Source organism: Danio aesculapii, chromosome 20 (assembly GCF_903798145.1).
Source record: "Danio aesculapii chromosome 20, fDanAes4.1, whole genome shotgun sequence".
NCBI classification, from domain to species: domain Eukaryota; kingdom Metazoa; phylum Chordata; class Actinopteri; order Cypriniformes; family Danionidae; genus Danio; species Danio aesculapii.
Genome location: NC_079454.1, coordinates 46,818,240 through 46,845,569, shown reverse-complemented (window position 1 = coordinate 46,845,569; position 27,330 = coordinate 46,818,240). Strand labels below are relative to the sequence as shown.

At 36.3% G+C, this 27,330-nt stretch overlaps 3 protein-coding genes and 1 pseudogene across 3 annotated transcripts; all 4 read left to right on the top strand.

Annotated features, from left to right (window-relative positions):
* The first annotated feature begins 1,414 nt into the window (after window positions 1–1,414).
* taar10 (trace amine-associated receptor 10) lies at window positions 1,415–2,458 on the top strand. The gene has a single exon (XM_056481704.1). The coding sequence runs from the start codon at window positions 1,424–1,426 to the stop codon at window positions 2,456–2,458; it is 1,035 nt and encodes a 344-aa protein (XP_056337679.1). The 5' UTR covers window positions 1,415–1,423.
* A 3,641-nt stretch (window positions 2,459–6,099) lies between these two features.
* LOC130248169 (trace amine-associated receptor 1-like) lies at window positions 6,100–7,110 on the top strand. The gene has a single exon (XM_056481726.1). It carries the CDS (start codon window positions 6,100–6,102, stop codon window positions 7,108–7,110), a length of 1,011 nt encoding a protein of 336 aa, XP_056337701.1.
* A 9,379-nt stretch (window positions 7,111–16,489) lies between these two features.
* Window positions 16,490–17,501, top strand: LOC130248194 (trace amine-associated receptor 1-like; annotated as a pseudogene).
* Window positions 17,502–23,102: 5,601 nt separating this feature from the next.
* On the top strand, window positions 23,103–24,113 carry LOC130248131 (trace amine-associated receptor 1-like). The gene has a single exon (XM_056481674.1). It carries the CDS (start codon window positions 23,103–23,105, stop codon window positions 24,111–24,113), a length of 1,011 nt encoding a protein of 336 aa, XP_056337649.1.
* Window positions 24,114–27,330: the final 3,217 nt, after the last annotated feature.

The following is a 27,330-nucleotide window of genomic DNA, read 5'->3' as shown; positions in this document are numbered from 1 at the left end:
GTATCAGTTGGCTTTTATTGATAAGCATGCTTTGGAAAAGTTAGTGGTGTTTATGTTCAACCTTCTATATTTCTAGTTTTTATATATATTTTACCTCACGTAACGTTTAAACAATTATTTTAGTTTTATGGTTGTAGTTAACTATAATAATCCATTGAAACTCTAATTCCCTGACTCTGATGAGCATTAAATCTTGGCCACAATGGGACAGTTGTAAATCGCAGTAAAACGAGTTGTTTTCACATAAGGATAAAAAGGATTATGATTTAAAGAAATACTTTCATATTTCTTGAAATGTGATTTATTTTTCATAAAGGGCTTTTTTATTTTAAATTCAAAGCCTTGGTCTGGTACAGAGGCAAAATTACACAAAACATATACCTATCAATCTGACAAAGGAATAGACAAATAATAAATACGTGATGCTTTCTTTTCAAGAATTTAAACTAGTTTTAATATACTTCAGAAACACAAAATGAACCAATATGAAGAAAAATATGAGCTTAACAGCCTGCATTCACTGATTCTTGCAAATCAAGATCCATATAGAGGAAGATCTTATGGGAGATGATGGATGTAGTGACAGTAGTGATGCAATGCAGGAGGGATGAAAGAGATATAAATATAAGCTTTCTGGACATTCGCTCTTATTTGCAGTGGAAGGATCTATGCTACAAATGTATAATGGTATGATTTACATTCATGCTGCAAGGCTGATACTAATCTTGTGTGGTTATGGCTATGAAATGGAATGTAATGGTAACAGTTTATTTTGTTGGCTCCCTTTTTGATTTTAAATAACTTTCCAACAATGCGATATTAAAGGGACAGTTCACCCCAAAAATGAAAATTCTGTCATCATTTACTCATTTTCTACTTGTTCCAGATGTGTTTGAGTTTTTTTCTTCTTCTGTTGAACACAAAGGAAGATATCCTAAAGTATGAAATGTTTGGAAAACAATCAGCCATTGACATCCATAGTATGCTCTGTCCCCAATATGGATGCCAATGGCAGCTTTTTTCCAATGTTCTTCATAATATCTTGTTTTGTGTTCAACAATTGAAAGAAATTCAGGTTAATTCATCGTAAATGAAGGGGAATGTTTTTATCTTGGGGTCAATTATTCATTTAAAGTATTAGTAGATTGTCTGGTTACGCTTTATTTTGATGGTCAACTTTAAACAGTTTATAGACTATAAGTCAACTAGCTAACTTACTCGATTGACTATAATGAGAGTTAGTTTACATATAGATTCAAACTTAAACTTATAATAAACAGAAAGTCTATGAGGAAGTATACTAAATAATCATCTGTTGATCTTATGATAGTGGTAAGACATGTTTTCAATGTATGTTGTATGATTTCAATGTATGAATCCATCTATGTTTGTTGGTTTTCTAACAGACAATGTCCAACCAGAGATGGACCTAAGCAATTCAACACAGATTCCATTTGACAGAGGGCTTGTTCTCTGCTTTGAGTCGATCAACAACTCCTGCGTGAGATATATCTACCCATCTGAGGTCCAAATTTTGCTCTACTTGTTCTTCAGTGCCATAGCGTTCATCACAGTATGTGGGAACCTGCTGGTCATCATAGCCATCCTTCATTTCAAGCAGCTTCACACACCGACTAACTACCTCATCTTGTCTCTGGCTGTGGCCGATCTGCTAATCGGAGGAGTTGTGATGCCTCCCAGCATGCTGCGCTCCATCCAGACCTGCTGGTATCTGGGAGATTTGTTCTGTAAAATACACAGCAGCGTTGATATTATGCTATGCATCACATCTCTTTTGCACATATCCTTTATTTCTATTGATCGCTATTATGCTGTGTGTCACCCTCTCCAATATCGAAGTAAAATCACACCGCCTGTTTCCTTCACGATGATTTCTCTAAGCTGGGGTCTAGCAGCCTTTGTTGGATTTTCTATGGTGTGTCTACAACTCAATATTTTGGGTTCGGAAGAGTTTTACTTTGATAATGTAGCTTGTAATGGAGCTTGCATCATATTTCAAACCCCTGCAGCAAGTATTATGTCTTCATTTCTTGCTTTCGGCCTTCCTGCAGTAATCGCTGTCAGTATTTATCTAAAGATTCTCTTTGTTGCACGAAGGCAGTCCAAATCTATACAAAATGTCAGCAATAAAAACAGCTTATCTGTGAACAAAAGTGAGAGGAAGGCCACCAAAACACTGGCTATCATAATGGGGGTGTTTTTTATCAGCATCTCGCCCTTTTTCTACTGCAATTTAGTGGATCCGTTCATCAATTACACAATATCACCGGCTGTATTTGATGTGCTTTTGTGGATTGGGTATTTTAATTCTCTGTGCAACCCTTTTGTGTATGCATTCTTTTATAGGTGGTTTAGAAAAGCCCTAAGAATCATTCTTTTGGCCAAAATATTTCATGTGAATTCTTCACAGCTTGACTTGATGGGACGGCATGAGTAGGGACAACAGTTTTGGGTAAATACTCTATACATGTAAATAAACAGAAATGTCCTGGATAATGTTTGTGCATCCACTTTATGTGTGTCCACTTTAGGCATTTCAACTGTGCTATTTAACACTGAAACACTGAAAAAATACATGTTTTTATCAGTATAGAATACTGTTTCCAGGTCCAAGGTTTCCAGGTACTCATTTGAATTGAGAAAATGTTCACTTATGATCACACATTAAAGTAAATTTTATATAAAATCATGGTGCACACTACAGTCCCTGGACTTGTAGCATCACAGACACCAATATTTTAACAGTTTATAAAAAAATTAATCACTTTCTGGCCATCAGTCATTGGGCATGGATATATATATATATATATATATATATATATATATATATATATATATATATATATATATATATATATATATATATATATATATATATATATATATATATATATATATATATATATATATAAAACACCCTATTTTATGAAGATCCTTGCAATATGTTATGAATATACAACCAATTTATCACTTGTTAAGTGTGACGTCACACAGCTCTATCAAACTGTATGGGAAGACTCAACAAATAGCAATAATAAATGTTTAAAAAGCGCTGTAATACTTTCGAAAGTCACGATCGCAATACATATATATATACATATATATATATATATATGTATATGTATATATATATGTATTGCGATCGTGACTTTCGAAAGTATTACAGCGCTTTTTAAACATTTATTATTGCTATTTGTTGAGTCTTCCCATACAGTTTGATAGAGCTGCATTATGTCACACTTAACAAGTGATAAATTGGTTGTATATTCATAACATATTGCAAGGATCTTCATAAAAAAGGGTGTTTTCTGTATCAAAAGCAAGCTCCTTTCTCAAGACTTCCATTCCCTCACTTAGCCACTACATAACAATTGTGTAGGTTAAATACTAAATATGTATTTTTTTTTACAATATTTATGATGAACATGAATGAATGTGTGTCAGTACACTTTATTCAACTTTGAGATCCATCCATTTTAATACATGCATATATTAAGTTCAGTTTTACCAGGAGCTTCAAATTTTGCAATACCTAATAAATCACATGTATAATCATAACATCTAACAGACATAATTTAAGTTTTAAGTTTGGTTGGCACAGTGGCTCAGTGGTTAGCACTGTCGCCTTACAGCAAGAAGGTCGCTGGTTCAAGTCCTGGCTGGGTCAGTTGGCATTTCTGTGTGGAGTTTGTATGTTCTCCTGTGTTCGCGTGCTTTTCCTCCGGGTGCTCTGGTTTCCCCACAGTCCAAAGACATACGCTATTGGTAAATTGAATAAACTAAATTGGCCAAAGTGTATGAGTGTGTATGGGTGTTTCCAGCACTGGGTTGCGGCTGAAAAGGCATCCGCTGCATAAAATATATGCCGGAATAGTTAGAGGTTCATTCCACTATGGTGACCTCTGAAATAGAGACTAAGCCTAAGGAAAATGAATGAATAAATGAATGAAATACAAGACCTGTATTTTTTTTTACAATATTTATGATGAACTTGAATGAATGTGTGTCAGTACACTTTATTAAACTTTGTTGAAATGTTTATTAAACTTTTCCATCCACTTCAATATATGCATAGCTTTAGTTCAGTTTTACGGCAGTTCTGTGGATGTAAATGTCTTGATGATGCCAGAGGAGAATGGCCTTGTATTAGCGGTTCAGGCTGCTGGTGGTGGTGTAATGGTGTGGGGGATATTTTCTTGGCACACTTTGGGCCAATTAGTACCAACTGAACATCGTGTCAACGCCACAGCCTATCTGAGTATTGTTGCCGACCATCTCCATGCCTTTATGACCACAGTGTACCCATCTTCGGATGGCTACTTCTAGCATGATAACGCGCCATGTCATAAAGCGTGAATCATCTCAGACTCAAACATCTCAATCCAATAGAGCACCTTTGGGATGTGGTGGAAAGGAGTATTTGCATTATGGATGTGCAGCCAACAAATTTGCAGCAACTGCGTGATGCTATCATGTCAATATGGACTAAAATCTCTGAGGAATATTTCAAGTACCTTGTTTAATCTATGCCAAGAATGATAAGGGCAGTTCTGAAGGCAAAAGGGGGTCTTACATGGTACTAGTAAGGTGTACCTAATAAAGTAGCCAGTGAGTGTATGTCACAATGTGGGGAAAAACGGGTAATCCTAACTTTTTTCATGGTGACTTAAAAAAAACCTGCGTATTGCGTGCACACTGTGGCCATCTGGTGGTAAAATTAATGAATAGCACCTTTTAAAAAAAATTATCAAATAAAATATTAATTAAAATTCATTCAATCATTTATTTTCTTTTTGGCTTAGTCCCTTTCATGAGGGGTCTCCACAGTGGAATGAACCACCAACTTATCCAGCATACATTTCACGCAGCAGATGCCCTTGCAGTTGCAACCCAGTACTGGGAAACATCCATACACACTCATTCACACTCATACACTATGGCCAATTTAGTTTATTCAATTCCCCTATAGCTCATGTCGTTGGACTGTGGGGGAAACCGGAGCACCTGAAGGAAACCCACACCAACACAGGGAGAACATGCAAACCACAGAAATGCCAACCTGCCCAGCTGAGACTCAAACCAGTGACCTTCTTGCTGTGAGGTGACAGTGCTAACTACTGCGCCACCAAGTCGCCCATGATATGATAAAATAAAATCATATGTTGCAGTGACAGTAAATAATTAGAAAAATAATAAAATTTACCAGTTTAAAAAAGCTTTTTCTTAGTTTCTAACATTCAATCTTTTTCTTTTCAGCTTAGTCCTTTTATTAAACTGGGGTCGCCACAGCAAAATGAACTTAGAAATGCCATCTGACCCAGCCGAGACTCGAACCAGCGACCTTCTTGCTGTGAGGCAACAGCGCTACCCACTGCGCCACCGCTCTGCCATGTTTAAAACAGGTGAATGCAATTCTTTAATACAATTTTTATAATGATTTTCAAGTTAGATGCAATTTATTTTGTATACGGGTGACGCGGTGGCACAGTGGGTAGCACGATCGCGCAAGAAGTTTGCTGGTTTGAGCCTCAGCTGGGCCAGTTAGCATTTATGTGTAGAGTTTGCATGTTCTCCCCGTGTTGGTGTGGGTGTGATGAGCTGGAAGGGCATGCTGCATAAAACAAATGCTGGATAAGTTGGCGGTTCATTCCGCTGTGGCGACCCCAGATTAATAAAGGGACTAAGCTGAAAAGAAAATGAATGAATGAATGAATATTTTTTATGCATTTAACAGCTTATGTCCATCTTGGAGGAAAATCCCCACAATTGGTGACAGGACTCAAAAGGGAGGTACTTCTGGGAGTTCTTTTACTATAAATTGGGGCTCTGTAATACACAGAGTGCTGTTGCCTGGAGGGTAAAGTCATGCTAGTGATTATTTTAATATGTATTATATGTTCTCTTTGTTTATTTGTTTATAAGTAACAGATGTTTGTTCACTTGTGTTAAATTATAGCTATTAGAAAAATAACACAAGAGCGGTAGAAGAACAATAATTACTGCATATTTGAAATGCCCAAAAAGTCTGTTTGTAAGTGTTGACCTTTTTGTTCATTGCAGAAAGTGAAATCTGAATAAATGGATGGCCATATCAACATCAGCCAAAATGGACTCTGGGAGAAACCTTTCCTCTGTTATGAGTTTAGTAACAGGTCTTGTCAGAAATTTGTCTATCCTTTGGAAACTCGTATATTGCTATACATTCTTTTCAGCATCTCTTCAATAATCACAATCATAGGAAACCTGCTGGTGATCATTACGGTCATTCATTTCAGGCAGCTTCACACACCGACTAACTACCTCATCTTGTCTCTGGCTGTGTCCGATCTGCTTGTCGGAGGAGTTGTGATGCCTCCCAGCATGCTGCGCTCCATCGAGACCTGCTGGTATCTGGGAGATTTGTTGTGTAAAATACACAGCAGTCTTGATGTCACATTGTGCACCGCTTCAATTCTAAACCTCTGCATCATTTCTTTAGACAGATATTACGCCATATGTCACCCATTCCAATATCACAGTAAAATGACGTCACTTGCCACATTGGTTATGATTATCATCTGCTGGACTGTTTCAGCTGTTCTGGGGTTTGGCATGATCTTCATGGAGCTGAATATTCTCGGTATTGAAGATTTTTACTATGAGAACATTAAATGTGATGGTGGCTGCTTTGTGTTTCAGAGTAAAACCGGAGGTACTGTGTTCTCACTGATCTGTTTTTATATTCCTGCATTTGTCATGCTCTGTGTGTATCTGAAGATCTTACACGAAGCTCAACGGCAGGTTCAGGCCATCCAGAGTGTGAATTCTGAACTGAAAAAAGAGGGAAAAGCCACTAAGACTTTAGCCATCATCATGGGGGTCTTTCTGACTTTCTGGATTCCCTTTTTCCTCTGTAATCTTATTGATCCATTAATCGGTTACTCTGTTCCTTCACTGGTCTTTGACTTGTTCTTGTGGGTTGGATATTATAACTCCACCTGTAATCCCATAGTGTATGCCTTCTTTTACAGCTGGTTCAGACATGCTTTCAGAGTCATTCTGTCCAAAAGAGTATTTCAGACTAGTTCTTCAAGAACAATATTGTTGTAATAATAAATGTGGTGCAAATACAGTTTTGTATTTCTTAACTGAACCTTTTCACTAATATAAGTGCAGGGCAAATCTGTTATTTTAAACACTTGTAGGCCTATGTGATCTAAGTGCTTATGTGTGCTGTAAATCTTGGCATTCAGGGCTCTTGTGAGTCCACAAGTGCTGATCTTTCCCCCTATCAAGGACACTATCACTAATAATAATAATCACTAATAAACAAATTGTTATTACACATATTTCCGCATGACTTTTTTTTTATGTCACACTGAAAATTAATACTAATACAAAACTAATATTGACATTAAATACTGTATGGTACTACCATTTGTAAATTTTACATCACTGCATGGACATGACTTATACACTGTTTCTTTCTTTAAAAAAACATGTTATCTTAGTTATAATCAGGCCCGTAGCCAGGAGGGGTTCGGGTGGTTCGAAAGACCCACCTCTCACTGACAAGGGTCCACAATTTGTCTCATACATGAGCTCATTTGTTCTACTTTGACTGCTATGCCATCATAAATCAACCCATTGAAAAAGGCTTTAAGACCAAATGGAATCCTGTGTTGGCTGGCGTGACTTCAGTTAATTATTTTTGGCCAATGTACACAATTATTTTTCATGAGTTTAACATTTAGCTGTGCAAGAAAACATACAATCTGACATAAGTGAAGTCATCTTTTGCTACTGTATTGTTTTTAGATAGAGAAAACATCTTACAGGTAACTTTTATTCTAAAACTTGAAGCTTATTCTTGAAACAAAAAGTGATCAATAAGAAGGTGTGAAGCACCAAAAGCGGACCATATTACAATTAATTTGAATACTAATTTGGATATTATTGTTAAACACAATTTTTCAAATGTACTTTTTACAAGAGAGGTTAGAAAAATTGTGAACCTCTACATTATTATTATTGTATTAGGTTTTAATTTTTTTATTTAAATAGCCAAATTCTGACTGAGGAAATTTGAATGTGCTGGCCTGTTTTTTGCCTAATAATGAACAATTGGCTACAGTTTTTAATTTACAACTTTATATTAAATTTTAATTAAAAAAAGGATATTTTTTTCTAAAAATAAATGATGTAATAAATTTGTATTTAAAAATAAGTATGTATTCATATTTCTTTATTCTAAATCTTTAGGAAATATTTTGGTACTTGAGACTAAGCCTAAGAAAATTTAATGAATATTTTTGGTACATTTTACCATCTGATAAGGTAACCCAGCTAAATATATTGCTTAAAATGTCACTAAAATGCAGTATTTATATCATAATTAAATAGAAAATGAGGCGAATAAGAGCAAAAAGGTCCACTTTTTGAGAAAAAAGAATCATGCCTTTTATCAGGCTGACTATGGGCCTGATAATGAAGATTGTATTTTAATAAATCACTTACCTTGATAGCACAGCCTCGCATGTTGTTACCAATTGTTGTTTCTCATATCAGCTGGGTAAACTCTGGCCGTAGTAAACCCCAAACTTGTGAAATGAATTTTAAATTAAAGATATTTTAAAAATATTAAATAAAAATCCAATGTAATTTTAATTAAACTGAAATTGACAGATTTTCTTCTGTAGATACTATGCATATAGCAACAGTCCTGGAGTTTTGACGTTCTGGAGCCCCTGCACCTCACAAAGTATTGTTTCAGCATCCTAGCAGTTTTTAATCATTAGTAGAATATCAATTTGGTAGAGTAAAATGTTTCACTCACTGCAATATGTTAAACCTTTTACCTTTAATATTAATTAATAATACAAAATAAATAAAATAATGCCACAGTTTTAATCGGTCTTTGTCAGGTTACGTCACCCTCGTAAACAACGAATTGCATTATGGGACATAGCCGCTATTTGTGTTGTATCCGAGTTAACGTGAGCTGTTGTATGTTTAGCGTCTTTCGCAGAGTAAATAAAGTGTTACGTTTTTGTTGTGTTAAGGGCTGTAAGTTAATAGCAAATAACGCGATCAAAAAGGTAAACAAATTATCGCGACGACATATATATTAAATTTCCCACTCAGAAGAAAGGATATTGACAGACTGTAGCGGAGCGTCGGGTGACCTGGCCTGCAGCATTGAGACGCAAAATATATCTTTTGCTGGCATAGCTCCGTTTATGCTCTCGACATTTTCACAAAGGTAAGTACGTAAGAATATTTAAGTAACTTTACAATTGTCATTGCTTCAGCTTCAAATACTAATTTTAATTCAGTGTAACACTGCATTTAAATCTTAACGAGTCAACTTAGTGCATATGGATTTAAGATCGTGAAGTAATTGATTGTTAAAATATCGTAAAATACTTTTTAAATCTTAATTACAACTTACATTTGCTGATTTACTCACTCCCTGTCAAAAAGTACATTTTTGACTGTCCTTTTTCTAAAACAAATAAAGGTTTTTGTTGAAAACATTACACATATTTTAAACCTTCAGACTGTAGCTTCATAAAACTGCAGTTTAAAAAAAATAAATATATTGGATGACAAAGGGATTATCAGTAAATGTTCATTCTTAATGTTTTAAAAGTTCAAATTTCAATTTAGGTTTCTTATGCTCAAACTGTCATTTTCCATAAGCATGTAGCATTATAGTACATTTGTTTTTACTTATTCTTTCTATGTGTAATATTTTTGCTGTTTATACACATTTCTAACTTTGTCATTGCCAGCCAACCTGTATATGAGATAATGGAGACGGACCCAGACTGAGCACCATCTCTACATCTGGGCCACACAGATGCTACACAGACAGACGCTGCACACTCTGCAAGACAAACTAAGAGGATCGAAAGAAAACCAACACTACAGTCAGCTGAAGATGTGGGCGTACAACATGCAGAGAAGGAGACACGTGAGGTTGAAGATGGTGAGAGACACTGATGAGGAGACACACCAAGGAGGTAGCCGAGACAAACTGAGTGTAAATTGTGTATGGACAGATGTGTAGAAGTAAACCGCCTGTTGGAGGAGAACTGACAGGTGCTGTGTGAACTGAAAGAATACAGGATGTCTGATGGATTTTGTGATAATAATGATGCTCAAGTACCAAACAATAAAAAGACGCAAAATCTTAATAACAAGCACTGACCCTCAACATGATACTGGCTTGTGAAGGTGAAGATGTCACACCACAGCACAGGATTGTAACTGTCTGTTGTGCTCAACAAACCAATGTCCAACTGTAGTGTAGAAGAGCTGTAGTTGTCAATAGGAGTTAAAAGCTCAGGTGTATAAATGCATTCTGTGCTTAATTGATACATTCTTTGCAAATTCCTTCACATTTTTGTAGCTTTGTTTCTTTCACTGTGTGTATGAGTGTGTTTTGCTGATGTTTCATCCTGTCTTATGTGAACAATATGATGCATTACTCCATAAATAACTTTTCCCTCAGTGCCTGAATAAAAATCATTTGTATAAATGTAAATAAATGGAGCATGACTTAAAATTAGTTCTTAACTCATTTATTGTTCTTCACAATAACAAAACAGGTACATCAAAACAAGGTAAGCAGTTATTACTTGAACTGACTAACCCTTTAAAGAACTGATACGAGTGCTTTTGCTCAAAGTTAAACATTAGATCAATCAGTAGTTTGAGCTGAATAGATATTTCACCCACAAATTTAAAGTGACTTACTACTTACTTGCCATCATTATTTTTTCTCTTTACACTAATAAAGATATGACGGAAGGCTGAAAATCTGTAACCACTGACTTCATAGTAGGAACACCAACAAATACAATGGAAGTCAATGGTTACAGGTTTTCAGCTTTTATCATAATATCTGTATTTATGTTCAACATATCTTAATATTTGTGTGTATTCATTTTATTTAATGTTTTTTTGTTCTCTATGCACTCAATATATTTGACTAAATAAAATTATAATAGTATTTACATATTTTGTTCTGTTGCTTTCATTACATTTATTGTTCATATTTGTAAAATATTTTGGATACAAACATCTTTCCAATAGTTTGTTAATGTAAATATTAGATGTAACTAATGAAATAAAATGAAAAACTGCAATACATAATTAGAAATACTGTGGTATAATGGTTTTTAAACTAAAACAACGTATATTAAAACATTGATGATATACAGTATGACATGTCAGCAATGGGTAGGCGGCAGAGCACTCCGTTGGTTTGCAGTTAATTTAAACAGATCTATATCCAGAATGTAAGACAGTTTATCAAAATGACAATCCCTGGCATCTTTGATTAGTTTATTGCGGTCCCGTGTACTCTCGATTTTCTTTTACTTCTCCAGCTTGACCTTTTTTTAGGCATGTACCTCTTGCGTTATTATGTGTCTCTCAAGTTGTCTCGGGAAGCGATACCACAAAAATGGCGCAGGTGTGACGTCACACACAACAAACGCACGTGACTGACAAAGACCGATAGAAGACCGATACCGAGGAGAAACCGCGGACTCGGCACCCCTGATTAACCTTTTGTGCACGTGACCAACTCTCGACAACGGTGCTTTTAAAAACAATTTACTTTAATTTGAATCAGCTTCTGGTAACGTTAGTGGTACACGGGTCGTGCTTAACCATCCTTTTGGAAACTACCATAGCATAACTGATACTTCCTTTATTTATTTATTTATTTATTTTTTTGCCAAACGCGATTTTGTTATTTAAAATTAAAGTGAATGTTAATTCAACCGAGAGAAGAACCGTAAACCCCGATGCCGAGTCTGAGCCGAAGGGCAGACGACTCCGGCCGATTACTACGTGCTATCTGGATCTGTTACCAACACTTGAAGTAAGTAAACAAAATTCAGCTGTGAAATGTTTCTACATGATTGATTAATGACCGTCCAAAGACCTTACGTGTATTTTATAAGCTTATTTATTACTTATATGCAACTTATGTGTATGAAGTCACTTTCCGAGTTAGGCCTACTTCATCAACTTGCTTCATGATCGCTAAAAATGTTCTTATGTCATATGAATATTGTGTAACGTTAGTATGAATGAAACTCAAATAAATGTCTGCCATTTTGTCAACATCACGCAACATTGCATCAGTTACAAAGCTTTTTCATGGATCAACTCGTTGGCTGGATAGGAGAATAAAAGCGGCAGTCATATGGGATTTCCTGTAAATGCAGTTTTATCATTAGTATAAGAGAAAGTAGTTTACCTTGTCCTAATGCCCAGACTTGCGTTTTTTTTTTTCATCTGACAACTTGTATTTGACATGTTTTCCTGTATTTGGCTGAAATCTTTGTGTGCATGTCGAATTTCTTGATATTATATGGAACATTCTACTTGAAACGTACATTATCTGCCCCTGAAATAAATTTATAAATGCAGTGAATAAAAAGTATTTCATCCCAAAAATGTCTAAAATGGACTGATGGTTGATTTCTGTGAGTTGTTCTGTAAAGGAATATGTCATTCATTTCGTTCTCAGATAGTTTTTCTTTATTAAAACGCTTTACAAATGTACAAACCTTGTCCTTGTCCTCAGCCCAACTGAACCTACAGCTTTAATAGTTTTGTTATGCTAAAAACTGTTTTTTATATATAAAAAAAACTTCAGAAATAGCAAGTTTAAATTATCATTCACATCAGTTCCTTAAAAAAATATGAAATTATAAATAAATTCTAAAATTAAATACTATTTTACAATTGTCCCCATGTGTCTGTCAGTCCTGTCACATTTGCATTAAATTTAACATGCGTGCAATACACCTTTAAGACTATGACTCAGAGGAAGTGACCTCATTTGATGGAGGAGAAGCTGACAGTGATCAAGGATGTGTTCTATCATTGAATTGTATGATTTTTTGCTTATTTTTATTAGATTTTTTTAAGGAGGACAAGCTTAAAGGTCAGGCCCTGTCACATTTTTTATAAGTGAAAATGTACATTTCTGGTACAATGTTTCATAAAATGGTGGGTTTTGTATTATCCATCCTCCTTGACATCTCTTGTACGCTGCAAGCATGTATGATACGCTATCCTGCCCTTATCATCAGAGAAGGAATATTTGAACCAGAAACAAGTTTCCGGATTTTGAATAAACCCCAAGGCAAACTATTCCCCCCTCCCTGTTTATAGGGATAGTTCACCAAAAAATGAAAATGTAGGCTACAGAGTATTTACTCCGCATCTAGGGGTTTCAAACCTTAATGAGTTTCTTATTTTGATTTTGTTGAACACAAAATAAGTTGTTTTGATAAATAAAAGTCAGTGGTTACAGGTTTTTTACGTTGTTCAAAACAACAGGTTTTCAGCATCTTTCAAAAGATCTTCTTTTGTGTTCAACAGAAGAAAGAAACCCAAACATGCTTGTGAATGTCGAGTAATGATCGCATTATTTTTAGTGTTGGGGGTAAATATACCTTTAACTTTCACAGATTATTGGTTATCCAATTTATTGTTTCACACATGAATAGTCCAATCGATAGCAGCAAATCATTGTATTCTTCTTATTTTGCAATGCAGAAATAAGCTCTTTTCTTTGAAAGAGACTATAGATTCATTTGCCAATGACGAAATGACTAGGTCAAACTAGGAAAATGGTCAAACTACTTGCTTCAGAAACGAGTTTGTTAATGACCATTCATAAAAATAGTATAGGAAAATACTAGGGCTGCTCCCTAATAGTAGATAGTCGGTACATTTACATTTAGTCATTTAGCAGACGCTTTTATCCAAAGCGACTTACAAATGAGGACAAGGAAGCAATTTACACAACTATAAGAGCAGCAGTGAACAAGTGCTATAGACAAGTTTCAGGTGTTTAAAGTCTAAGAAGCAAAGCATTAGTAATGTTTTTTTTTTTTTTTGAGAGAGAGAGAGAGAGAGAGTACAGTTAGTGGTATAGCCAGAGAGGCAGTTAAGATGAGGAAGGAAAGTGGAGACTAAATAGTTGAGTTTTTAGTCGTTTCTTGAAGACAGCAAGTGACTCGGCTGTTCTGATGTAGTTAGGGAGTTCATTCCACCAACTGGGCAGATTGAATGCGAGAGTTCGGGAAAGTGATTTCTTCCCTCTTAGGGATGGAACCACGAGGCGACGTTCATTCACCGAACGCAAGTTTCTGGAGGGCACATAAATCTGCAGAAGTGAGAGCAGATAAGAAAGAGCAAAGCCAGAGGTCACTTTGTAAGCAAACATCAGAGCTTTGAATTTGATGCGAGCAGCAACTGGCAGCCAGTGCAAACGGGTGAGTAGTGGAGTGACATGTGCTCTTTTGGGTTCATCATAGACCACTCGTGCTGCTGCGTTCTGAAGCAGCTAAAGAGGTTTGATAGAATTAGCTGGAAGCCCGGCTAGTAGAGAGTTGCAATAGTCCAGTTTGGAGAGAACAAGAGCTTGAACAATAAGTTGAGCTGTATGTTCAGATAAGAAGGGTCGGACCTTTCTGATGTTGTAGAGTGCGAATCTGCAAGATCGAGCAGTTCTAGAAATGTGGTCAGACAAGTTTAGTTGGTCATCAATCGTTACTCCAAGGCTTTTTACCATTTTGGATGCAGTAATGGTTGCCCCATCCATCTGGATTGAAAAGTTATGGTGAAGAGTCGGGTTGGCAGAAACTTCAAGCATTTCCGTTTTCATGAGGTTAAGCTGAAGATGATGATCTTTCATCCAGTGTGAAATGTCTGACAGGCAGGCTGAAATGCGAGCTGGAACCGAGGGATCATCTAAGGGAGGGATCGACTAAGATTTTGTCAATTGGTTAGTCACCAGAAAAAAAAAGTTTATGTGCACTGTAGATAAGCGAGCTGAATACCAGCAGCATAGTCAAGCACTGAACGTATGGTTAGTGCTTGGCGTGTGTGTGTGTATATATATATTTATAAGCGTTTTTAGCACTCATGTATCTGCTAGTCATGTACTAGGTTATCAAAGTTACATTTTGATATAATTATTTCTTTTTAGTTTCGTTATCGAGCAATGTTTTGTTGTTCGGAAGTTCTTAAGTTGTAACTTGTTTGAATGTTAACCTTGTATTTTATTAGACTACCTTTTCAGCAAAACCCCTACACATTCATAACATGTCATTTGTCTGTGCCTTCATGCATGTGCAAGCTCTTAATGTTGATTTTGTATGCTTATTATTATTATTATTATTATTATTATTATTATTATTATTATTATTATTATTAATATTATCATATTTCTGTACAACCTAAAATAATGTTACAGATAACATACATTTTTTGCCTATAAACTGAAACCAGCACTTTAATAAATTTAACATGTTCATAATTGCATGAGGGCGCCCTCCAGCTGTGAGTATGAATGGAACTGGCATTGTGTAATAGCATTTAGTAATCCATAGCACTCACTTCACATTTGAAAAGCAAAACAATTCTCCAACTGAGCACACTTTTAGAATAAAAGGATACTCTTCTGATGAAAGGTGTACTGCAGTTTTTAACTCATCGAATTAATATATAAAGTCACTCTTGGATGGACTCCTGACAAAAATTAGACAACTTTCACCATGAGATATTTAAAAGAAAACAGAGGGTCATTGGTGCCATATTGCATCTTAACAGGTTAAGGTTGTTGCCTTTGTTTCAGATGTATTACATTTCACATGTGTTTACGGTACTTTACTGTATGTTTGTGGTCTATGAAGCCATTTTTGGCCATTCAATTCATCTTTATTTCTGTAGTGCTTTTACAATGTAGATTGCGTCAAAGCAGTTTAACATAGAAGTTCTAGGAAATTGAAACCGTGTCAGTCCAGTTTTCAGAGTTTAGGTTCAGTATTGTTAAATTTTTACTGCTGAAATCCCAAACACGGAAGAGCAAATCCATCGATGCACAGCTCCACAAGTCCCAAACCAAGCAAGCCAGCGGCCATGTATAATGTTAATGAGAAAAACTCTAAATATGAGGATTCATTCATACATTTCTGTTGTAAATGACAGACTCCCAGAATAATAAATTAATTTTGCAGACTGCATGAAATGAGGTGGTGGGCTGGTTTTGACCTATAGGGGCTGCGTTTGCCTGTTGATGAGGTCTTCTCAAATGTTATGGGATTTGACAGAGGGAGGCTGTTTTGAACCTCTGGTGCTATAATTATGCCCCCTATGCTCTTTGAAGTAGTCTTGATTTTGTGTAAGGAGAGGTAAGAACCTGGGTGAGATGATTATAGATGAATGTGTAAAATGTCTTGGTTGGATTATTAGCATATAGAGTTTATGACTTCTGTGCAGATTTATTTGACTATTTGGGCAATTTGAATTGAATTGATAGTAGCTTACAGTGAACTGTTGTGCGTGTTGAATATGCTCTATTAAAATGTGGAACATAGAGATGCACGCATTTAATGGTACAGATTAACTTCTTGCTTGTTTTAAAACAGATACGCTCTAGTGAATGGTGTAAATGGACATCCGGATAAACTTCAACCAATCTGAAATATTGGAAAAGCCTTTCCTCTGTTATGAGTTTAGTAACAGGTCTTGTCAAAAGTTTGTCTATGCATTCGAAACACGAATATTGTTCTACGTTCTTCTTAGTGCTTCATCAATAATCACAATCATAGGAAACCTGCTGGTGATCATAACGGTCATTCATTTCAGGCAGCTTCACACACCGACTAACTACCTCATCTTGTCTCTGGCTGTGGCCGATCTGCTTGTCGGAGGAGTTGTGATGCCTCCCAGCATGCTGCGCTCCATCGAGACCTGCTGGTATCTGGGAGATTTGTTGTGTAAAATACACAGCAGTCTTGATGTCACATTGTGCACCGCTTCAATTCTAAACCTCTGCATCATTTCTTTAGACAGATATTACGCCATATGTCACCCATTCCAATATCACAGTAAAATGACGTCACTTGCCACATTGGTTATGATTATCATCTGCTGGACTGTTTCAGCTGTTCTGGGGTTTAGCATGATCTTCATGGAGCTGAATATTCTCGGTGTGGAAGATTTTTACTATGAAAATATTAAATGTGATGGAGGATGTACACTGTTTCAGAGTAAAATCGTAGCAATTGGTGTAACTCGCTGATCTGTTTTTATATTCCCTGCATTGTCATTCTCTGGTGTGTATCTGAAAATCTTACATGAAGCTCAACGGCAGGTTCAGGCCATCCCAGAGTGTGAATTCTGAACTGAAAAAAGAGGGAAAAGCCACTAAGACTTTAGCCATCATCATTGGAGTAGTTTCGACTTTCTGGGTTCCTTTTTTCCTTTGCAATATTGATTGATCCATTCATTGGTTACTCTGTTCCTCCACTGCTGTTTGACTTGTTTTATTGGATCGGATATTATACTCCACCTGTATCCTATAGTGTACGCCTTCTTTACAGCTGTTCAGACATGCTTTCAGAGTCATTCTGTCCAAAGCAATATTTCAGACTAACTCTTCAAGAACTGTGCTGTTGTAAACTGAAACCTAATGTAGCAATGGGGTTTACTGATGTGTAATTTTCTGATTAGTATATTGCAGTTGGACTATTTAAATAGTTTTTTTACTCTGTTTTTTCTAAAATAAATGTTCTAAACTAAAAAAAAAAATAAATAAATGTGTTTTTTTTTAAATCTTGTATGTGATATAAAGGTACCACTTTATTTTGGTGGTCCATTTGAGTATTAGTAGACTGTCTGCTTAATGTCTGCTGACACTGCTCCTTCAACAGACATTTAACTGACTATAAGAAACAAGCAAGTACATGTCAACTTACTAACCCTAACCCCAACCTAATAGTCTACTTACTAACCCTAACCCCAACCTAATAGTCTACTTACTGTGTAATCTAATGGAATTAGTTGGCATGAGATGCAATGTAATCTAAATTTAAACAAACGGACCATCAAAATAAAGGTGTGACCGATATAAATGCCTGTAATTAGATGTAGATGTAGAGCTCCATGTATGAACTGTGCATTTCACTTCCCTAAGTTATATGCATTGTTCCCATAGCACCTTCTCATTCATTGCTCTGTATCTGAGCATGAGAACTCCCTTATTTTAGTTCAGAACGTTCATTCCCATATTTACACAGTGGTACTACCTGCAGGATCTTACTAGAGGAGCATGACGTGTTTTACTTCCATAAATAAATACAATATAAAGGACTATATCACATTAAAAACCATTTTAACGAAGCATGTTCTCTTCAAACTGAAATCATTTTGGGTTGGAATATCTTTATTGTCATTGAGTGGCAATTTGGTTAACAGCAATAGCCGACAAATTGTAAAGAATGGGTTTTTAACTACAGCGGTTCAAACTGTTGTTTTGTCGAATGACTAAAAAGTTGTCAGTATGATGGTGAAAAACTGTACATTTCTGTCAAATCATCCTTCTGTAATCTTGTACCAAAAACGAAAATAAGGGCAGAATTAATAGCTAAAGATGTGGTAAAGCGTTGCTATTATGTGATTGTATTGTATTGCAATATGGAGTAATTAAGTGTTGATGTTAAATCAAAAGTAATTCACAAATACTTGAAAATGAAGTGATTTAAAGACAATAGTTCTCTGGTTACAACTGAATTAGTTATAAAATAACTGTATAAAAGGGTAAAACATGAAATTTGATATTAATTGTACCTAGCTTATATGTAAAATAAAGTTACTTGAGAGAGAGAGAGAGAGAGAGAGAGAGAGAGAGAGAGAGAGAGAAAGAGGGAGAGACAAAGAGAGTAGGCCCCAAAGATAGCCAGAGAAGATAGACTCCAGAGCTGGAGAGGAGCAGAGCAGAAAAAGAGCCAAGTGCAAAGTTTAACATCTATGTTGTATCTTTCTTGACCATGTGACCAAAGCCCAAATACTGAGACATACAAACTGACCAATCAACATGTGACCACATCGTAAAACCCCCAAAGTCCACACAAATGTTAACCAGACTCTTATCTAATCAGTATCTGCCTTTGGAAACTTTGTGGACCTTCTCGGTGAAAAAGACATGTTTTGCCATGTAAACAAATGCAATTGATTATTTAAACTCTTACAGATCAACACTCGAACAAACATAGAAATAATAGTAAACAATAAAATTTGTCATGATCAAGTAAATAATAAAAAAAAAACTGCAAATACAACTTAAAGCTTGTTAACTGCAGTTGGAACAAATGAATGTAAATATCTGTTGGACCTAGCCTGTCTGAAATGAGTATACCTTCTGCATCATGGCACAATATCCTGTAAAATCCACTTTGCAGGGCACATGCTCACTTTCTTGCTCACTACCACAAGCACACAAAATATCTCCCTCCTCCACAAACTTGCTTTCAAAGTGAGAAAGATCAAGATCAAAAGAATTGAATCCATTATAAATGTATAAGTAGTGCAGGCTTTATATTTATTTAACTTCTACGTTCTACGTTTATTGCATCATTAATTCAATATGACTGATCTAGAATGTAATGTAAACATTTTTATCTAATCACAGTGTTATAAATGGCAAATATCCAAAACATGGAAAACATTTTAGGACTTTCCAACATTTCCCTAAACTCTTGCCAGAGTATACTAGTATTATGTTTTAAATTTGCAGTCTCCAGTTTCCAGTCTTATAATCGATAATGTAACAAACTCAATGAAAATACCTGGTTAAAAAAGCTCATGGTTTAATCATATTAATAAATTGCTACAGGGCGTCATGGTGGGACAGTGGGGTAGCACTATTGCCTCACAGCAAGAAGGTCGCTAGATCAGTTGGCATTTCTGTGTGGAGTTTACATGTTCTCCCAGTGTTGGCATGGATTCCCTCCGGGTGCTCTGGTTTCCTCCCACAGTCCAAAGACCTGCACTATAGGTGAATTGAATAAGCTAAATTGGCCTGTGTCTAAGAGTGTGTATGGGTGTTCCGGGTGATGGGGTTGGCAGCTGGAAGGACATCTGTTGCGTAAAACATATGCTGGTTAAGTTGGTGGTGCTTTATTTTAATTCATCCACAGCCTTCCAACAGCTTCTTCTCAGAAGATTTTCCACAAAGTTTAGGATCGTTTATGGGGTTTTTGACCATTCTTCTAGAGGAGCATTTGTGTTTGACTAGAAGGCCTGGCTCGCAGTCTTCTCTCTAACTCATCCCAAATTTTTTCCGTTATTTTGAGCTCAGAACTCCACACTACACTCACTCATCTACAGGGGTTGGACAATGAAACTGAAATACTGGCCAATTTACTGTTATGGGTTTCATGGATAAATTTGACCAGCTTGGTGACCTCAACTCTTCCGTTTCAACCAAAACTGCTGCTACAGCCAAACCTTTGGTCACACGTGTCAATGCCAAATGGAGCCAGCAGCAAACATTTTGGGCTGTGGACAGTGTGAAACATGTATTGTTCTTTGAATCCACGTTTACTGTCTTTTACACATCCAGGAGAGTTATGGTGTGGAGAAGCCCCCCAAAAAGTGTACAACACACATCGTTACATGCCCAGAGTGAAGCATGGGGAGGGGTCAGTGATGGTTTGGGCTGCAATATTATGGCATTTCCTAGGCCCAATACTTGTGCTACATGGGAATGTCACTGCCAAGAACTACTCAACCCTTCTGGAGGACCATGTGCACCCAATGGTTCAAACCATGTATCCTGAAGGCGGTGTCGTGTATCAGGATGATAATGCACCAAATACATGCAGCAAGACTTGTGGACAGAGTGGTTTGATGAACATGAAACGGAAGTTGAATATATCCCATGGCCTGCACAGTGACCAGAATTAAATGTTATTGAGACACTTTGGGGTGTTTTAGAAGAGCGAGTCAGGAAACATTTTTCTCCACCCAGCATCACATGGTGACCTAGCCACTATTCTGCAAGATGAATGGCTCAAAATCCATCTGGCCACTGTGCAGGACTTGTATCATTTTCAAGACAAATTGATACTTCCACTAGGAATTCTAGCCTGTGTTAGTCTTAAATACTTGATACTTGAAGACCTGGTTTATCCACCGTTGTGGTGGAGCAGGTCCTTCAGTCACCTAAAGAGTTCATGATTTCTGGCTAATTGATCCCAGTTTTTCTCGAATGCTTTTTTCCATTTTCTTTCGGCAAGCAGTCTGGGGGACGTCCTTGTGGTCGTTTAAAGATGTGTGGCCATCAGAAATTTGGTGGAGTTGTCCAAATGTTGTCTTGGTGCACCACCTGTTTAGCACATCTGAGCTTCTGCTCTCTAGCATGTTCATAACCATCCTTGAACTTGGTTTCCTGTTGAATGTGATCGTTTTGGACCTCGTCTCTGAGTTAGAGCTTCGGGGTTATCCGCACCATCACTGTTTGTTGTCTGCAGCTTCTCTTCTGTACCCCGCATTGTCCACGTTTCACAGCCATAGTTAAGTGCAGGTAGAACAGTGGAGTTGAAGGGTTGGGTATGGGCTTTGACATCTATTGCTTTTGTGAGGACATCTTGCATGCTCTTGAAGCTATTCCATGCTGTGCTGCATCGTCTCTGACTCTCGTTGTCGTTTTTTTTTTTTTTTTTTTTGACTTGTTGGCCCTGGTAGACATATTTGTCAACAAAGCCGATGGGTTGGCTATCTAGCATCATTGGGTTCATTGGTGCAGCAGCTGTTCTTCTTTATCTGGGACTTGTTCCTGTTGATTTGCAGGCCGACTTTTGCATTAACTTTGAGTTTTTTTTAGCATCGACTCATCAGTTTGTTCGTCGTAGGCAAACAGGATGAAGTCATCAGCAAATCAAAGAGTGTGTAGCAGCTCTCCGTCGATTCAGAGGCTTCTGTTGTCCCAATCCATTCTTTGGAAGATTCCTTCCATTGCGGCATTGGGTAATTTTGGCGAGATGGTGTCACCTTGTCGCCAGCTTGATTGTTGTTGTGCAGCCAGTACAGGCAGTATTTGGATGTACTACTTTGGGATGTTCTGTCGGATCAGGGCATTGGTAATGGCTTTGATTTACCGCCTTTTCATAGTCAATGCAAATCATGCAGATAATTTCCAGTACCTAATTGACAGCCTGTAAAAGGTCTGCTTTAAGAAGTACTTTGGAAACCACCTGTTCACATGGCTGTCCATTTTGTCATGTGATTGACGAGCACTTTGGTGAAACCTTGTAGATTGTTGGTAGAGGAACTATTGGCTGATAGTTCTTCAGATCTTCACGGTAACCTTTTTTGGTATGACTTCCTCCATTGGTCCGGCACATAAACTTTTTGTAGACGGTCATTGAACATCGAGACAAGGGATTTGCTGAGAGTGTTCTCGCCAGCCTTCAGCATTTTGTTGGTAAACCACTGTTCCAGGAGTTTTGTCATTTTTGAGACTTTTCACAGCCTTGCAGACTTCAGATGGGATGATTTTGTGGATATCTTGGTTTGCTGAAGCAATATGGGTTACTTTAACTGGAACTAAGGACCAAGCTTTGTCTTTGCTGTACTTACTGTCACTCTTATCCTTTGCCACATTTCACTGGACTGATCTCTGATAATGTATTCTTCTTTAAGTTGATTTAATCTACATTTGTCCCTTCCTAGGCCTGTTTATGCCTCTTTGTAGGTCTCCAGGTCCCCAGACTTAAACACAATGTCCTGTATTCTGAGCAGAGTCCTTGCTTTGCTGTTAAATCACAGTTTTGGATTGGATAACAATTTAATTGATGTGAATTAACAAACATGAATTATTAAAACTAATCTGTGTTTTTTAAACATGTTTTTTTTTTCAGGTGCTTTGTTTTTGTCTAGATTTTTTTAGTTCATATAGACCTTCGGGAAAGTTTCCATGGAAATGCAAATGATTTGACAGGAGGGAAGTTGTTATCAAACTCTTGCGCTATATATGTGCCCTCTGTGCTCTGTCTGGTATCTTTCGTGCATTGTAGAAAGAAAGGTAAGAGCATGGATGAAAGTCTGAGAATTCCTTGATGCAGTTGTTTTATTTTTTATACAGTTGAAGTGTTTCATTAATCCATTGAGATCTTAACATTCATACATATTCATTATCAGCTGCACTCTACAGTATTTGAAGGCTGGGACTGATATCACTCCCTTGTTTCAAACAGGAAAGCTTCAGTGAATGGTTTTAAATGGACATCCGGATCAACATCAGCCACAATGGAATCTGGGAGAAACCTTTCCTCTGTTATGAGTTCAGTAACAGGTCTTGTCAGAAATTTGTTTATTCTTTGGAGACACAAATATTTTTCTACGTTCTTCTTAGTGCTTCATCAATAATCACAATCATAGGAAACCTGCTGGTGATCATAACGGTCATTCATTTCAGGCAGCTTCACACACCGACTAACTACCTCATCTTGTCTCTGGCTGTGGCCGATCTGCTTGTCGGAGGAGTTGTGATGCCTCCCAGCATGCTGCGCTCCATCGAGACCTGCTGGTATCTGGGAGATTTGTTGTGTAAAATACACAGCAGTCTTGATGTCACATTGTGCACCGCTTCAATTCTAAACCTCTGCATCATTTCTTTAGACAGATATTACGCCATATGTCACCCATTCCAATATCACAGTAAAATGACGTCACTTGCCACATTGGTTATGATTATCATCTGCTGGACTGTTTCAGCTGTTCTGGGGTTTTGTATGATCTTCATGGAGCTGAATATTCTTGGTATTGAAGATTTTTACTACGAGAACATTAAATGTGATGGAGGATGTACACTATTTACGGGTAAAACCGTAGCAACTGTGTACTCGCTAATCTGTTTTTATATTCCTGCATTTGTAATTCTCTGTGTGTATCTGAAAATCTTACATGAAGCTCAACGGCAGGTTCAGGCCATCCAGAGTGTGAATTCTGAACTGAAAAAAGAGGGAAAAGCCACTAAGACTTTAGCCATCATCATTGGAGTGTTTCTGACTTTCTGGGTTCCTTATTTTCTTTGCAATGTTATTGATCCATTCATTGGTTACTCTGTTCCTCCACTGCTCTTTGACTTATTCTGTTGGATCGGATATTATAACTCCACCTGTAATCCCATAGTGTACGCCTTCTTTTACAGCTGGTTCAGACATGCTTTCAAAGTCATTCTGTCCAAAGCAATATTTCAGACAAATTCTTCAAGAACTGTGCTGTTGTAAAATTAAACTGATACAATTATAGCTATGGATTTTACTGATGCTTAATTTTTTGATTGGTACGTATTGCAGTTGAACTATTTATTATATTTTCTTCTGTATATGATTTCTAAAGTGAATATTTTAAAATAAATATGTTTTAGAAACCCTGTATGTAATAAATGCCTTCACTGAATGTTTTGGCATACAGGCCCACCATTGTTTAACTTTGCTCCTCTCATCCATAGATACTCTATGTATTAAAGTTGAACATTGTATCTAGGAAAAAGGGTCTGCGCTCAGTTCCACAAACACACAAAATATCCATCTCCTCCACAAACTCACTTTCAGTCTAATCGTTCAAAGCACAAGATCAAAAAAATTGGATTCATTGTAATTATACATACTAGGGGCCTGCAGTTCATTTTCAATAGTTGTTTACGTCATTAGTTCAGTGTGACTTATCAAGAATATGCACTTATTTCTTTTATCCAGTTACATTGCTGTGAATGGGAAATATTCAAAACGTACGTTGCAAATTTTTTTCAGGCCTTTCAAACTTTTGCCTGACCTCTCGGCAGAGTCTCAAACTAGTTAAATTTTTTTTTACTTCCCGTCTCTTGTGTTTTTAGCCTAATAAGTGTATTTTCAGTGCCGATAATGTAGGGCTCTGTTTCATAATGTTTCAATGCAATTTGATTTATTGCAAAAAATAAATAAAAAATCACAATATCATGTTTCAAATCATTTTAGTATCGATAATTATTAAATATTGAAAAATATAAGAATTTGTTTTGTTATTTAACCACTTTATTTTAATTTACAAACAATAATAAGGCCAATAGTTTTAATAGTCAATAACAAAAATATTTAAACAAAATATCCGATCTCTTTATAATAAAATAAACAAGTTTTAGACTCTTAAACTTGATAAATGTTACAAAGTGTGTGCAATGGTAAAGGTAGATCAACATCTCTAAGGTGTAAATGGTAATGAAGTAAACCTCAAACTCTGTAAGCAAAACCAATTATTATAATCTGAGCTTTCAAGTAAAGGATCCAGCCATCATTATTCAAATACATACTGCAACATTACAAATTGTGAAGTTGAATGACTACATTACCCCTATGCTAAAAAATCTTTTAGGTGGCTGAGATGCACAAGAAAAGAAACCAAAAAGCCACTCCGGTGACATACAATACATATCTATATATCTATATATATCTCTATATCTATATATATATATATATATATATAGATATAGATAGATAGATAGATAGATAGATAGATAGATATAGATAGATAGATAGATAGATAGATATAGATAGATATAGATAGATAGATAGATAGATATACACACACACACACACACACACACACACACACACACACACACACACACACACACACATATATATATATATATATATAATATATATATATATATACTATACATATATATATATACATACATACATACATACATACATACATACATACATACATACATACATACACACATACACACATACACACATATATATATATATATATATATATAATATATATATATACATATATATATATATACATATATATATATATATATACTATATTACATATATATACATACATATATATATATATAACATAATATATACATATATATATTATATATTATATATATATATATTATATATATATATATAATATAAATATATATATATATATATATATATGAAATAATTATTTACAGTTTTTCACTGCTGATATATGGCACTCGTGACAAGCGTGAGCGTGTGGTTTCTTTCACCATTTTCAATGCACTTTGTTTCCCTTGGCGTCTTTCGTAACTAGGCATCCATCGACCATTTTCTCAGAGGATGACTAACGGACAAACCATTGCTGCAGCTCCATTGCAAGTTTATGGAGAAAGTAAAAAGCGCTGTGTTTGTCTCAGATGTTTGGTCTACCATTATTACGGAAATTTGTATATTCCATATATAGCTTCCAAGCAGATTCTACTTGCATGAATCGCAGTACGCTTGTGGCATTCGGAAAAGTTCAGATGTTTTTCAACTAGGTGCACCTGGAAGTGTCCGTTTATCTGTGGTTACACTCGGTAAACAGCGGTGAGTTCAGGGAACTGATGACCTTCACGGCCAATTACAGTCATTTCTGTTGAGCACGTAAACACGATGGCAAATCGCGTGTTCAAGAATCTCTTCCACAGAACTCAAATGTTCACGGGAAGTGGACATTTTTAAAATTTCAGTACCGGTTGGAACCGAATTCCTGTATTGTGACAAGCTTAGTAGGGCTGCACAATTAATCAAAGGCAGTTTTTCATGTACAGTTCTGTAATCAGCAGTACTACAGAGAACCAAAGTCCACTGACAAGCTACACACAAAAAATCATTTACAATTCAATCGCTGCAAAAGAAAATCATCCTGCGATTTGAAAGCTGTTATGTCACTTCTTTGTGAACTATGGCTCTGTGTTGCTGCTGATTTGAATTACATGAAATGCCACATTTAATAGCATACTTACTCTAAACTCAACTCATAATTTCTGCCGAGTTTAAAAATTTTTTTTCTGTGAGATGATTCTACTGTTGTGTGTTTATTAGCCTTGTTTAATCAATAAAAGAAGTTAAATATTGTGCACTGTTTGATTGTGTGGCATATTTGCAGTTTCCACATGTGAGCGCCCATCAGAGGAGAGTTACTACCGAACACAGAGCCTTGCTTCTCTGGCAAGATGTGCATGAGAATAGCATCTTTTAGCTGAATTGCGGTCTCAATTTCATTTCAATTAATCATGCAGCCCTGATGTCTTGGTTTGCTGAAGCATTAAAAGTTACTTTTGTGGAACCAAGAACCAAACCTTGTCTTTGCTGTTCTTTATAGACCAGGGCTTCTCAAAGTCCGGACTCCGGTCTGGATCCGGACTACGAGGATATTCAATCCGGACCCGACTTCATTTTGCATTGTAAGACCATGTGTAAGGGATTGAAATTGTGGATTTCCCTCATTGATAAATGCGTAAGCTTTGTAAATCAATTAAGTTGTTTGCATTTTTGTTAAAAAAAAAAAAAGTACAGGAAAAAATAAAATCAATGGTTAAATATTCAAAGTTTTCCTGCGTGACTCTTGTCAGGACATCCAGTGATCATACGAAGCTTCACATTTAACGCACATTTAACTACTTTAACGCACTGCAGCAAAGCAATCATTTGA